The sequence below is a fragment of the Narcine bancroftii genome, chromosome 1 (assembly GCF_036971445.1).
Source record: "Narcine bancroftii isolate sNarBan1 chromosome 1, sNarBan1.hap1, whole genome shotgun sequence".
Lineage (NCBI taxonomy): Eukaryota > Metazoa > Chordata > Chondrichthyes > Torpediniformes > Narcinidae > Narcine > Narcine bancroftii.
The window spans coordinates 284,490,500-284,506,237 of NC_091469.1; the positions used below are offsets into that span (position 1 = coordinate 284,490,500).

Here is a 15,738-nt window from a genome sequence, read left to right on the forward strand (position 1 = left end):
TGTAGAAATTTTCCTTGGTTTCTGATGTCTTGCCAAACCTCCACAAACTCTTGATGAAGCTGAAGCCCTGACGTGCTTTCTTCAAGATGCCATTAGTGTGTTGGGTCCATGAAATATCATCCAAGATAGTGACTCCTAAGAATTTGAATTTGCTCACCCTCTCCATCTCTGATCTTCCAATTACCTCTGGTTTTCCCTTCCTGAAGTCAACAGTCAGCTCCTTGGTTTCGGTGACATCGAGTGTGAGGTTGTTGTTGGTGCACCATTCAGCCAAGTTTTCAATCTCCCTCCTGTATGCTGACTCATCACCATTCTTTATACACCCAGTACCGTGGTATCATCAGCGAACTTGTCGATGGTGCTGTTGTCATACAGAACCACACAGTCAGAGGTGTAAAGTGAGTAGAGCAGGGGGCTAAGAACACAGCCCTGTGGTGCTCTAGCACTGATGGAATTTGTAGAGATGTTCTTACCAATCCTCACTGATTGTGGTCTGGAGGTGAGGAAATCCAGAATCCAATTACACAGTAGGATGTTAAGATCCAGGTCTTGGAGTTTGCTATCAGTTTTGACGGGATGATAGTGGTAAATGCCGAACTGTAGTCTATAAAGAGCATCCTGCTGTCCAAGTGTTCCAGGCCTTTCTGTGGAGCCAGTGAGATGACATCTGCCATAGACCTGTTGCTACGATTAGGTGAATTGGAGCGGATTTATGTCACTGCTCAGACAGGAGCTGATATGCATCAAGACCAGCCTTTCAAAACACTTCATCACTGTCGATGTGAGTGCACTGGTCCATAGTCATTTAGGCAGGTTACTACACTCTTCTTGGGCACCGGTACGTTGAACGCCTGTTTGAAACAGGTGGATACCATGGCCTGCTGGAGTGAGATGTTGAAGATATCTGTGAATACATTGGCAAGTTGGTCAGTGCAGATTTTTAATACTCAGCCAGGTACGCCGTCCAGGATGGATGTTTTCCTTCGATTCAGTCTCCTGAAAGCAGCACGCATGTCATCCTGGGTTACAGACAGGAGAGGTTCATCAGGAGACATGGGAGTGCACAGTGGTGGATCTTCCTTGTTCATATGGTCGAATCATGGGTAGATATTATCTAATGTACCAAATCAGGTGTAAAAGTTTACATCAGCTTCCCCCCAGGGGACGATGGACAATGCACAGCGGATAATCAACCAATTAACTGCCTCTGGAGCATGTGAATTGCATGGCCTTGTGCCATTGTCAGCCTGTTGACACAGCAATTGGGTCGCCATCAACCTGGTAACTGTGGAATAAAAATGGCAGGGCACATGCTTGCAGCGGCTATGCTGGCTCCAAACAAAGTGCGATGTCTCGTTCTGTTTATCTTGTTTATGATTGGAAAACACTAGTAAATGTAAGGAATATTAAATCTTGTAGGTGAACCAAGCTAGAGAACCAGATCAGGAAGGTAGGTACCATATGAATATGACTTAATGAAAACAGCAATACCAAGTTGGAGCCAACTACTGAAACTCAGAAAACAGGTTGCTGAACGTCAACTCGGGGAAGGGGTAATCAGAAACAATGGACAAGGAAGCAGAAGTGTGCTAAGCTTGTCGGCATTTGTGTAAGACTCAAAGTGAATCTATCCAGGCCCAGACTCCCCACGATTTTACTTGCAAATGTACGATCTCTGGGAAATAAACGGGATTGCCTGAGGCTGCATCTGAACCAGAAGGAAATGAAGGGGTGATGCTCTCTGGCAATTATGGAAACGTGGCTCCATGCAGCTAGCAACATGCTTATTTTGATTGTTTAAGTTATTGTTGTGTACTGGGTATTGTGTGTTTTTGTGTGTGCACCATGGTTTCATTGGGTTGTAAGAAAACAAAATGGCAGCACTGACGGAGCTGCTATAATGGCAGCACTGCCATTGGCATGACACTCAGTGACTCGGGGTGGGGGGGGGGGTGGCTCTCTTTCTCTGACTGTAAGGGGCACTGGGCAATGCTCATGGCAAATGTTTGACAGCCTTACGGCAGACTAAAGGTAGTTTCATGGAATATTACATTTCTGTTTTATTACATGACACTAAATAGTATCTGTATATGTACAATCGATGACAATAAGCTTGAACTTGAAGAAGTTTGACTGTGAAACAGCCCAGTCCTGCACACCACTGGCAGCATGGTCAGGTGCTCAACATACTCCAATAAACAGTGGCCACTGGTCTTCAGAATTAACGGTCACTTTTGAGACTACACTTTCTTACAAGCATTATTTTCATAGCATTTGAAAATCCAGAGCCAGGAAAAATAATGAAAATTTTAAATTGACTATTGGGAAAACTGCAGTTTTCTTTATAATTCATTTACTAGAATAAATAAGATATTTTAAATAATATATAGAGTGTATACTTATATTGCTACTCAAAAGTTGTGAGGAAAAACAGAGAAGCCAGAGGACAAAATACCACAGCACCTGCTATGATCAAAGGGATGAGAATGGGATTTATGATGCTAACATTCAGTACAATTTACTGCTAAACTGGCTCAACAACATGCATTCAATCCCTGCCTGAAGCCATTAGATTCACCTCAGTGAGAGAAAGCCATGCTGCCCCAATGCTAAATGAAATACAACAGGTTCCAATTTCACAGTCGTGCCTGATCTTGGTGGAGCCACAGTGAGGACGCACCTCAGTCTACTGCAGACCTGCCTTCTTTCATTCGTCAGCGTTTTTTTTATTTTTCACACTATGAACCATACTCTAAACTACACACAAACATTTCCCTCTTGAATATACACAGCTTTTTTAATGTCATCCTTACCCACTTTGATGGTGCAGGTTTTTGAGGAACACAGGTGAAGGAGAAATCCATTCATGGATCATCCATCATTTAATGTGATTATGGTCATCTGGGCCAAACTCAATGGAAAAGTTTCCTTTTTTGGTCTCAAGATAAGGATTAACATGATCTTTGCAACAGTTGCAAAACAAGTTTGGTGCTAAAAGTCAGTAGAAATGCATTCACGTTTCATCATAACATTTCACTATCACACACGAGATAATGCCCCAGCATAAAGGTTCCACCCTAATAAGACCATAAGACTGGAGCAGAATTAGGTTATTCAGCCCATCAAGTCTGTGACAGCATTTGAATCATGGCTGATGCATTTTTCTTTTCATGCCATAACCTTTTGGCATCCTTACTAATGAAGAACCTATCAACCTCCACTGTAAATATACCCAATGACACAGCCTCCACAGTGTCTGAGGTAAACAAGGAGAAGTTGGGGGGACACAGCAAGTCAGGCAGCATCCATGGGTCGAAACTGTCAGTCAGTATTTTGAGGCGGGAACCTTTATGTCTCAGCCAGACCCAATCAGCCAAGTGGCTGGCTCTTATCTCCCCTCGGAGAGGGCCCAGTGAGCCATTCATGGAAGGGCGGACTATCAATGCCAATCTAACCGATCAATGAATACAGGGATGGTATTCCCTGTATTTGCCTTGGTAAGCTCGAATATAACTGGTGGTGGAATATTTCTACAGATTATCAACCAAACAAAATTAGAAAAATATATCATTTTATGCTTCATTTACTTTTGAAAGTCAGAAACATGTTGATGAGTTTGCAATTGAACTTTTCAATTAGAATGTTCCTCAGTGTCATGGCATCAAAATAATCAGTTAAATGTAAGCGATGTTATCCTGTGGTACAGATATAATTTCTGGGAAATAAAGAATAGTTGTGCCAGCATTGATATTGAGGATGAGCCATGATTTAATTTAAGTGTAAGCCAGGCAGCTGAGGAGGGCAAAGCTACCGACCCCATCCTGACAACCTTTACAGAAGCACAACTGAGAATGCCCTGTCCGGCTGTATCATTGTGTGGGACGGTAGCTGCAAAGCTTCGGACCTGAAGTCAATACAGATGCTCTTCAAAATGGCCAAGAAGATCATTGGGGTCTCCCTTTCCTCTATTGATGACATCCACTGCGAGCGTTATTTAAATAGGGCTCAAAGAATTATTGAGGACCCTTTCTATCCAGCCCACAGCAACATCAGGAAGGAAGTACAGGAGCATCAAAACCAGGATGGCCAGGCTGGGGAACAGCTTCTTCCCACAGGTTGTGAGACTGTAACCTTGGATCTCTTTGAAATGAAACTAATAATTTATTCCAATTTCTACATATTTATTTATAATGTATTTTATGTATGAGTATTATGAGCTATGTAATGTGTGTGCCTCTTGGTGCCTGCCACATTGACCACCGCCAGTGGGCTGATAACGCCTCAAACCGTGCATCTTGGCGCCTCACAGTTTGGCGGGCAGCAGCCTCCTTTGAAGAAGACCGCAGAGCCCACCTCACTGACAAAAGGCAAAGGAGGAAAAACCCAACACCCAACCCCAACCAACCAATTTTCCCTTGCAACCGCTGCAATCGTGTCTGCCTGTCCCGCATCGGACTGGTCAGCCACAAACGAGCCTGCAGCTGACGTGGACTTTTTACCCCCTCCATAAATCTTCGTCCGCGAAGCCAAGCCAAAGAAAGAATGTGTGTGCACTGTGTTCTGGAGAAATGTTGTTTCATCGGGTTGTAAATGTCCAGTCAGATGAAAATAAATGAACTTTCTCCATTCCCTACCCTCTCTGGGTCCTATTTTCCTTGAGCTCTCTTTTTAAACTTTGCTTACTGCTTGGACAATTGGGTCTGGTGTCACAGATCAGGCAAGGAAAGCACAAAGGGCTTCAACCAAAACTTTGACAATTCCCTTTCCCTCCACAGACTTTGCTTGACCTACTGAGTGCCTCCAACAGTACCTGAGATCCCAACGATGGCCACTTCCTTTCTTGAAGAACATCAGTCAATGACCATCCAAGAGTTTTGTCATCACCAGGAACTTCATTTAATTCAAAATTTATTTGAATTTGTGTTCTTCAGCTACCATGAAGGGTTGGATAGCAAATCCATGGAATACACAGGACATCACTCTCTCAAGGAGTAATAGAATCATAGTCAAAAATCTGTACAATGCAGAAATAGGCCCTTCAGCCCATCATCCCATGCCATCTTTTTACCCTGCTATGTCCCATTTACCCCTATTCAAACGGTATCCTTCCAACCCCTGCCTATTATCCTGTCTAAATGGCTCTTAAAGTCAGTCATCTGATTGTGCCACCACTTCTGACAAAGCTTTCCAAATATTAACCACTCTGTGTAAAAAGCAGATTCCCTTTAAAATTTCTACCTCTCACTCTTGGTTTTGATACCCCTACTTTGCGGAAAAGATTTTGGTTACCCATCCAATCCATGCCTCTCGTGACCTTACATTCTTCTGTCAGTCCACCCCTCAGCCTCCTTTGCTCCAAGATAAACAAGCCAAGCCAATCCAACCTCTCGCATAGCTGAATCCAGACAAGCCCCTGGTGAATCTCCTTTCCTATAGCTTGGTGATCAGAGCTGTACACAACACTTCAAGTGTGGCCAATTCTGTGTTTTGGAATGTAAAACAGAACCTCACAGGGCCTTTGGTCAATGATGTCTGCTCCAAACCCAATGCCCAAATTAAACTAAAACTCAGTTGCTTACACATTATACATATTCCTGCATATTCACCTATCTATAAGCCTCTTAAACACTGTAGATGCTGGAAAAATGTATTTTCCAGTTACTTGAGATTTATTCTTATAATGCCTAATTCACTTGCATGAAATATGGACAGTTTAAAATACAAGACTGTACTTAGACTGAACAAACTTCACTTACATGAATATATATATCTTAAAGCATTTTACTTTATTTTCAGTCACATTCTTTGAAAACATTTAACTGTCGCTGCATCTGCAGGTTCCTCCCCCTCCACGGAGGAGTCCAAAAGACGAACAATAACTTTATAAATAATTAAACCCCCCCCCCCCTACCTTGTTTACAGATAAAGCCTCTGACCAGGGTGAGTGGCATCAACCAGCTGTTCATCCTGGGTGACGCCATTGCTGTTTCACACAACTTTATTCAAACAGCTGCTACGACCAAAGCCCAACCAGGGCTCTCCACTGGCTGAATATTTCCTCCCATCTTCACCAATGGTTTATGCGTTACTTCAGAGAACATTTACTATTACAATTTTAAACTTGCTTATTTTTACCTATCATTTTATTATTTATTTAAATTTTTAAAATTTATTTTGCTCAATTTTATTTTGCCGATTGCTTGAATTCCGGATACATGGGGTTTTACTGTATTTACCCTGCACAACTCCTTAAATGTTTCCCCCTCACCTAAATGTGTGATATTTTTACCCAAGTAAAAAGATTCTGACTGTCAACCCCATAGTCCCTCTCACAGAGTGGCACAGTTGAGATAACAGTTAGCACGATGCTATTGCAGTGCCAATGGCCAAGGATCGAATCCAGTGCTATCTGTAAGGGGTTGGCACATTCTCCCCAAGACCTGTTTGGGCTTTCCCCATGCGCTCCAGTTCCCTCCCACCCTCCAAAATGTAGAGGATTGAGGGTCAGTTGGGCGGCACATGTTTCAATGGGCGGAATTGGCTTATACTGTGTTGTAAATAATATTTATTTTATTTTAAAATAAATGTCATAAACTTCTATCAGGTCTCCCCTCAGCCTCCAACCCTCCAGAGAAAACCACCCAGCTTTGCCCGACCTCTCACTGTATTTCCTACCCTCTAACCTGGTAAATCTCTTATTTTCCAAAGCCTCCTGCGAATGGGTGAGCAGAGCTGCAGACTGATCTCGACTCATCTGAACCTGTTACACCGGTAACTTACAATGTAAGACTTTTCTTTACCGTTCATTGTTCAGAACCTTGTGGGAATTGAAGGATGAGACTCCTACCGTTTGTTGCAAGTCAGGGATGAGGACTCTGATGACTAGTGTGTTGCTCTGCGGGTCTTCCATCCTGCTGATGGGCTTCTCGCCTAGTGCCCTGATGCTGTCATAGATGGTTTCTTCTTTGGAGCTGTCGGATTCAGATTCAACAGAATAATCAGAAATACTCTGTGCCATCTCATCTTCACTTGACGTTGGACTTCGCTGCATGCTGTGCTTATCTTATATTGTAGAGCTACCAGGATAAAATAAAATAGAATGAGAGCAGGAATCATCTTACTGCTAAAAAACTACAGAGATGGTTCACATGGCTTCGGAGGGAAATTAAGATGATCAGGGAGAGCAGAAATGCATCGAAAGGAATTAATTTGGGTTCTCACTCAAGATACACCTGGGAGACAAAATATTTCCTTACTTTTAATGTCATCAAGCATTCTGTCAATGAAGAATGGATGAGGTGAAGAATAAAGCTCTCTCCCTTCAGTGCAAAGCAAGTCTAACATTGCAGACCTCCCCACCTTTCTCTCCCCACGTTTACAGTATGTACACTTCATACAGTAGTAATATTTCTGGGTAGAATCAGAATGTCATGGGTGCAATCCCAGTGCAGATTCTCCACAAGGCAATCCCCTGATTTAAGTTTGGTTTCTCCAAAAGGAGGCCACATTGTCAACACCAAAGTAAAGCCAGGTTAGAAGTGCAAGTGAATCATTATGAAGGGCATTCAGCTCACAGGAGTGACTGACCCTGGGTTTCTGCTGCCATGTCACTTTCTGACCTTTCTGTCTGTGGCCTCCTGCATGGTTACAATAAGCCCCAGTGCAGGCTTGAGGAACATCATCCATTTGGACACGTTACGACATCAAACTCTCCAACTCCAGATAGCTTGTGTTTCTTTCCTACCCGTGTGACTTCGAGATTCGGGAATGTACTTTTGGCCTTCACCTGTGAATGCCCAGAACTGTTCTTGTTTTAAAAGGGAAACTCCTCTAAGAAAGGTCCAGAGGAAAATCAGTTAGACCCTCTATTCATCATCAGACTTTGGTGCCTTTCTTGTTCCTGAATGGATATAAGAATCTGTTAACATTTAGGAAGTTAGCACCCAGGAAGGCAAAATTAGAATTGTTTTTAAGAACTTACTTTTCTAAGCTGTGTAAGAAATTTCTTTAAACCTGACGAGCTCTACTTTGTGAGGAGTTTCAGGAGATTTGGTTGGTCTCCAAAGACTCTTGCAAATGTCTACAGGTGTATCATGGACATCATTCTGACTGATGGCATCACTGCCTGGTGTGGAGGTGCCAATGCACAAGCAGGAACAGGCTACCGAGGGTTGTAAACTCATCCAGCACCATCATGGGCAATAGTCTTCACTCCATTGAGGAGATCTTTAAGAGGTGGTGCCTCAACAAAGCAGCCTCTATCCTCAAGAACCTTCACCACCCACGCCATACCCTTTTCTCACTGCGACCATCAGGAAGGAGGTCCAGGAGCCTGAAGATGAGCACCCAGTGGTACAAAATCAATTTATTCCCTTTCGCCATCTGATTTCTGGACAGACAATGAATCACAGACACTATCTCACTTTACTTTTCTCTTTATTTGCACTAATTATTTATTTTTATATATCGTATTTAGGAAACTGCAATTTTGCATCTGTAATGCACAATATTACTACTACAAACAGCAAGTTTTGTGACACATGTTCATGATTCTGATTCATGTCACAAAGTACCTTTACCTCATGAGTGGAAAGCACACTTCGTGCCCCATACTTTATTTGAGTAAATTGTCTCTGCTTTGTTGGTGGGATGTAAGGATTCAAGAAAATCCATATAACCACTCAATAAAGATTAGATGTTTGTACTATGGAATCATCTATTTTTATCTGACCTCCTCAGTTTATCGATATTCTAAAGACGAAACTGTCTAGATTATGTTCCCATCTCCACATTCTACCTTTAACCTGTTGACACACCAGCACAATTGGACCACTGAAACTAGACTAAGGAGCAAGAGAGAAGGAACTACTGCTTGGGATTGGTTAAACCTGTTACAATATTGGAGAGGAGACTGTTATCTGAACAGATTATGCTCACTTGTCAGCAATTGAATTTGAAAGCCCACAGTATCTTGCATTGGTGATCTCCCATTCACTTTGTTGGAAAATATATCATCCATATTGCCCATAGCAATCGTCCTGGCAACCACAATAATAACCTCATGGAGGTATCAGTTTAACATGCAAAACAAAAAAAAAATCAAACGAATATTGTGAGAGGTATGAAATCTTGCATTAAAAAGCTCTCAAAACAAATGTGCAACCTGAATACTGTAACAGAGCTTGTGATTAAATTCATGCTGTGGTGATGGAGATACAGTAATACATCACACAACTTGGTCCAAAGAGAAGGAGTGCTGTCAGCATCAGTTAATCTTGGATTCCTGTGATACGAGGTTGAGGGATTAATAACGTCCAAGATGCTTTGTTGAAAATCACAGGAAACCATCTTTTCAGTTCATTTGAGGGAACAAACAGTCCGCAGATGATGAGGCATCCTTGTAGAATTTTTAAAATGCAAGTTACACAGCACGGATAGTTAGCACAACACTATTACAGAACCAGCAACCTGAGTAAGCATCTGCCGCGATCTGTAAGGATCTCCCCATCTTCACGTGGGTTTCCTCCAGGGGCGTGGGGGTGGAAGGTTGATTGGTCCATGGGTGTGGTTCTTGGCTCATGAACTGGAAGGAAGGACTTGTTATTGCACTGTGCCTCAAAATAAATGTTGGCTATTTTCCCAAGGCAGCGGAAAGTGAAGATAGAGTCAATGGAGGGGAGGCTGATTAACATGATGGTTTGAGGTGTGTTCACAACTCTCTGCGGGTTTTTTAATTTGCATTCAGAGTTTTAGCTTGCAGTAACAAAGTAAAGACATATTTATTAAAACTGTACATATTATTGAAAATCCTGCAAGAAAACTAATTTGGTGATTGCGAGTCTGAAAGGCTCGAGCCTCCAATCTCGTCTTTTTATCACATGATTTTCTGTAATGTGAGGTTTCTTAGGGACACAACTGTTGTGTTCCAGCAGAACTATTGATTATAAAGAAATACTGGAGGAACTCAGCCGGTCTCGCAGCATCCATAGGAGGTAACGTTCAATCACCAATGTTTCGGCCTTGAGCCTTTAGTCAAGGTATGATTGAAAAATAAAGGGTCATACCTTGAGGAAGGGCTCAGGCACAAAACCTCGGTAATATAACTTTACCTGATTTTAAATAACAGGAGAAGAGGCTGAAGAACAATTTCTTAATCTATTGATGATATGAAGATTGGTAGGAAACTATGTTGTGAAGAGGGCATACCCTGGATAAAGTGGGATTTACGTAGGTTTCATGAGTGGGCAAAGCTCCTGCAGATGGAGTACAATGTGGGAGCAGAGTATAGTGTGTCCAGTCAAATTCACCCAACCTGCCTCCCCTTCATGGACTCCATCTACATCTCCTTCAGCCTCAGAATGGCAGCCAACTCATTGAAGGACACATCACACCCTGGACACACTCTCTTCTCCCTCCCCCCTTTGGGGAGATGGTTCAACCACCCACCAACAGGCTTATTCCCCACAGCCAGAAAGTTCTTGAATGAACCCCATAGAAGTGCAGCCATTCTACCCTTGCCCGAAGCTCACTGATCTTCTCATTGCAACTTTACACTTGGTTAATTCTGCTGCATGAATGTTAGAGATAACCTATGAGACTATCTGCAGATGAACTCTTCTCACTGGATGAGGTACAATGTGACAAATAAACTTAGCAAATAGGAAGTTAAACAGTCTTCTGGAGGAACTCTGTTGGTCGAATCATTCATCCGTCCCGAAATGTCAAGCATTCTTTTTCTCCCATTGATGCTGCATGGCATACTGAGATTCTCCAGCAGATTGTGTTCAGCTCCAGATTCCAAAGGCTCCAGTCTCCAGGTTAGAAATTGGGAAATTGTCCATTGTGTAGGAAAAGTAAGGAAAGATGAATATGAACTGGAAGGTGAGAGATTCAAGAGATCTGGAATCATGATTCACAAATGGCTCATCTGGAAACCCAGAGAGTAATTAGGAGAGCAACGAGAATCTTATTGCTGGGAAAATTAATCAGAAAGGTGGGCAGCACATTGGTGAGATCACACCTGAACTAATGGATTAGTCGTGCTTTTTAAATGGTAGAACAGTCTCAGGGGGCTGAATGGCCTATTTCTGCTCCTAAATGATGAACAGTGGAAGTTCAAAAATCTGGATGCCAGAAATCCGGACCATCTGAGAATCCAGCCTTCAAAAGCTCTCAAACCTTTAAAATTTAGCAGGCTTTTGTATGAGTGAGTGCATGTTTAAGTGTCACAGGTGCAGAGCGACAACAAGCGACCACACTTGATGACTTTAATTTTCTTTTAAACTGCTTGTTTTGATCAACGAAGCGTGCTGTATTTGCTAATGAATAAACTATCAAAATTTAGCCCTTCATCTCTTCTTTTTCCCTCCTTAAATTTGAATTATAAAAATGCTACCCGAGAATCTGGAAAATCCAAAAATCTAGTCCAGATTTTCGGACTTCTAATGTGTTCATGTAATAGTTTTATTGCCATCAATTATACAGCACAAAAGCAAGAAGTTCAACCCAAATCCTCCACTCCATCCATGTTTTTGAACTGATCTAATCCCATTTGCCTGCTTTTGGCTCACTTCCCTCTAAACCCTTCCTATCAATATATTTGTCAAAATGCCTTTTTAATGCTATAACTGTGAAGTTTCAAAGCAACAGAGAGGAAAAAAATATAATTTCCATGATAGCAAACATGCCGTGCTTCCAAACCTTTATCACACCTTCCTCCAAACCCCACCTCCAGATGCAGACCCATCACTCTCTTCCTTGAAGTCAATCATTCTCTCCTGTCCCATGCCAATTTCTCTCAAACCTCCCTCTGGGGCAAGAGTTTAACAAGAAAGTCTGAGATTCTGGGGTCGAGTGCAACACACGAACATGCCGGAGAAATTTAACAGGTCCATAGGAAGTAAAGGGTACCCACTATTCCCAGGTCTGAGATGTTGATTACCCTTCTATTTTCTATTGATGCTGTGTGATCTGCTAAGTTTCTCTAGCACGCTTTCTATCCCTTTGGGAAGGTTCCCTCACACACCCTACTAAGTCTGCCCTGGTCAAATGCACCACTGATGTTGAGTAGCTGTGACCATACAGGTATTGTGACATATTCCTCCTGGACAGCCTTAAACATAAAATAACTTCTCTAATTTTAGCTAAACCCTGACTTTATCTGGTTCCACTGTTTCTATATCTTCTTGACCTATTCTTGTATTTGTTCATTTTTTTCCCTCTAACTTTTTTTTCTTAACCCCCTTCCTAATGGTTTTCCCCTTCCCTGTTTTTCCACCTCTCACATCTTCTGTCCTTTTCCTATAACCTCTGGACCCCTTCTCCAGTTTCATTCCCCCTTTACAGGTGTAATTTCACCTTTTCTATATTAGCCTTGATAAAGCTTCCACATCCGTAACATTGACTGACCATTCCTACCCATTGACGCTGACTGAGGTGCTGAGGTTCCTCCAGCAATTCTTTGCTTCCTCAAGATTCCAGATTTGAAGCTTTTGTGTTTCTCTAGATATGCAAGGTAAAAAAAAATTAAATATACAGAGTGGAAGGTTCCTGGAAGGAGTGTCAAGGGATCTGGTAGAAGCAAACTGAACAGCAATGAGATACTTAAACAAATATAAATGGTCAAGGAACAGAGTGATACAGAAAATATTCTGGCAGATGGGATGAGTTAGATTGGTGTAATGGTCGGTCAGACACATTGGGATTGAAGGGCCTGTTCCTGTGCTGTTCCATGTAATTTACAAGACAATATAGAGAGGATAGATATAATAAAGTATAAATTGGCCAAACTTGTTCTGCCTCCACAGAGCTACTCCATCCCCTTATCAATTCTCACCGTGGATAATGTTCAATCATCACTTTCTGTCTGTTGGTCAATGCTCCTCCTCTAGCCCATTTTTCCTTTTCCCCAGCCTTTTAATTCAGGTGCCTGCCTGCTTTTAACTCATACGCTGAAGATGGGCTCAGGCCCAAAATGTCAGTGATATATCTTTACCTCCTAAGTTCCCTGCTTCCACTGCCTTTTGAGGAAGAGAGTTCCAACGACTCATATCTGAGAAAAAAGAATGCCCCTTCAGTAGGAGACCCTGTATTTTTAACTGGGACTCGATTCTAGATTATCCCATAAAGATAATCTTCACATCTTCACATCCACCATGTCATAACCCTGAAGGACTCAATTAAGCCACCTCATTCTTCTAAACTTCAGTAGATACAAGCCCCATCCATCTAAACTTCTCTCATAAGACAACACACCATTCCTGATATTTGTGTTTTATTTCATTTCTAAGTTAAAGTCACTATGATGGAATAAAACTCCCCCAGGTTTTCTCAGCTTGCAAAGACCTGCTGACGAATGTAATAGTAAATCAAACAGATTGGACGGCCCTGTGTCCAGTGTAGCCATTCCCACCATGGATGCTATTAGCTTGTTTCTGCCATTCAAAGCAGTCGATCTTCTGTATAATCAAGTTATGGGTTTTAATTTTCTGATATTTTATTCTTCGTGTCCTCCAAAACTCTACTATCAAACATCTAAGGCACTTCTATTAACTAAGACACATCCCCCTTTTCCTTGGATATCCACATTGAAATTCAAGCCTATTGTCAATAGGTGATGGTGGCTGCTTTGTGAGCAGACTAGGAGGCAACTCATATGGAGAACAACTAGGCAATCACAGAACAGAGTTACAGAAAGAGATCAGCATCAGTAAAATCAAGGAATTGATTGTGGACTTGAGGAAGGGAAAGTCGGGAGAACACAAACCATTCCTCATTGAGAGGTCAGCAGTGGAGAGGATAAGAAACTTCAGATTCTTGGTTGTCAACATCTCTGAAGATCCGTCCTGGGGTCATCTTGTCAATGCCATCATGAAGAAGGCTCGCCAGCGGCTACACTTTGTGGGGAGTTTGAGGAGATTTGGTACATCACCAAAGATTGTTGCAAATGTCTACAGGTGTACCATGGAGAGCATTCGGACTGGTTACATCACAGTCTGGTGTGGAGGAGCCAATGCACAGGAATAGGTTATAAAGGGTTGTAAACAGCCAGCCCCATCTTTAAGAGGAGGTGTCTCAAGGACCCTCACCCTGCCCCCCCTCCCCCCCCCCCCCCCCCCCCACAACCAGATCATGTCCTCCTCTCACTGCTACCATCAGGAAGGATATACAGGAAGCTGAAGACAAGCACCCAATGGTATGAAAACAGCTTCTTCCCCTCTGCCATTAGATTCCTGAATGGACAGTGAACCTATTGATAGTAACTCACGTTTTCTCTTTTTGAACTATTTGTTTTTTAAAATGTTGTACTGACTTACTTGTAACTTTATTGTAATTTTGTGTCTTGTTCTGCACCATTATGCTGCCACAATACAATGAATTTCATGACACATGTTCATGGCAATAAACCTGATTCTGATTCTAATTTGGATTTGGTTGGTTCAGAGCAAAAGCATCTTAATTTTCCTACTTTGAGTCTGATTACAGCAGGAAGGAAACTGTTCTTGAATCTGGTGGTGTGTGATTTCATTCTTTCTAATGGGAGTGGGTGAACAGAGTTAGGCAGAGTGGGATGAATCCTTTAATATGTTGGCTGCTTTCTGAGGCAGTGGGAGTTATAATGGAGGGGAGAGAAGTGGGGGAGGGGGCTTGAATCCACAACCCTCTGCAGTGTCTTGTGTCTTGCAGTCTTGGGAAGAGTATTTCCTGTACCACGTGGTAATGTACCCTGACAGGATGCTTTCAGTCGTGTTTTTGCAGCAGTTGTTAAAGGATGCAAGTGACATGCTTGATTTCCTCAGGCTTCTGGAGAAGAAGAGGCACTGCCACACTTTCTTGGCCACTGTATTTTCACCTTGTCCTGACAGACCCACGGCTTCCTAATAGCACCAGCCAAACAGAAGATATAGCATTTGTGAGATGGTAACATTTTCATGGCAGAGGATGCAACTCAGCCTGTTTGGTCTCTTTGTAGGGCACCCTCAGCAATCCATTCACCCCTTGTTTTGACCATGGAGCACTTCACATCAACAGGCCCATTGCAATCAACAGATGCTGGAAAACCGGGACAACACGAAAGCTGCCAGTGGAACTCAGTGGGTCAGGTAGCATCCATAGAAGATGAACAAGCCCATGCTCCTCCTTCCCACCCTTATCCTTTTATTTGGGTTTCTGCCCCTGCTATTCCTGATGAAGGGTTACACCTCGAACCGTTGCCTGTCTCTTCTAAGCATGCTGCCTGACCGCTGAGTTCCTCCAGCATTCTGTGTGTTGCAACTGGCCCCATTACGATCTGCTGGAGGATTTCTCCATGACATCTCAGGGGACTGGGTGAACGGACAAGACACTTGTGTGAGGCTTTCTATGCAACAGGAGGAACAGTCCCTTTGCCTGCAGACTATACTTTTTGCAATCAGCCAGCTCCCCACCATGACTACCAGCCCCCCCACATCTCCATCGGGCACACAAAACTCAAAACGGTCAACCAGTTTACCTATCTCGGCTGCACCATTTCATCAGATGCAAGGATCGACAATGAGATAGACAACAGACTCGCCAAGGCAAATAGCGCCTTTGGAAGACTACACAAAAGAGTCTGGAAAAACAACCAACTGAAAAACCTCACAAAGATAAGCGTATACAGAGCCGTTGTCATACCCACACTCCTGTTCGGCTCCGAATCATGGGTCCTCTACCGGCACCACCTACGGCTCCTAGAACGCTTCCACCAGCGTTGTCTCC

At 42.8% G+C, this 15,738-nt stretch overlaps 1 protein-coding gene across 15 annotated transcripts in view; it reads right to left on the minus strand.

Moving 5' to 3' along the window:
* The window catches only part of shank2b (SH3 and multiple ankyrin repeat domains 2b), a 1,183,051-nt gene that overhangs the window by 958,082 nt on the left and 209,231 nt on the right, over positions 1 to 15,738 (minus strand). For 8 of the 15 annotated variants that reach the window (XM_069902317.1, XM_069902307.1, XM_069902311.1 and 5 more), the window contains one exon: positions 6,848 to 6,971. In XM_069902317.1, the coding sequence (XP_069758418.1) occupies positions 6,848 to 6,971 (124 nt within the window). Of the gene's footprint in view, positions 1 to 6,847; positions 7,077 to 15,738 lie in introns of all 15 variants that reach the window. The other 7 variants (XM_069902287.1, XM_069902262.1, XM_069902269.1 and 4 more) reach the window with 1 other exon arrangement.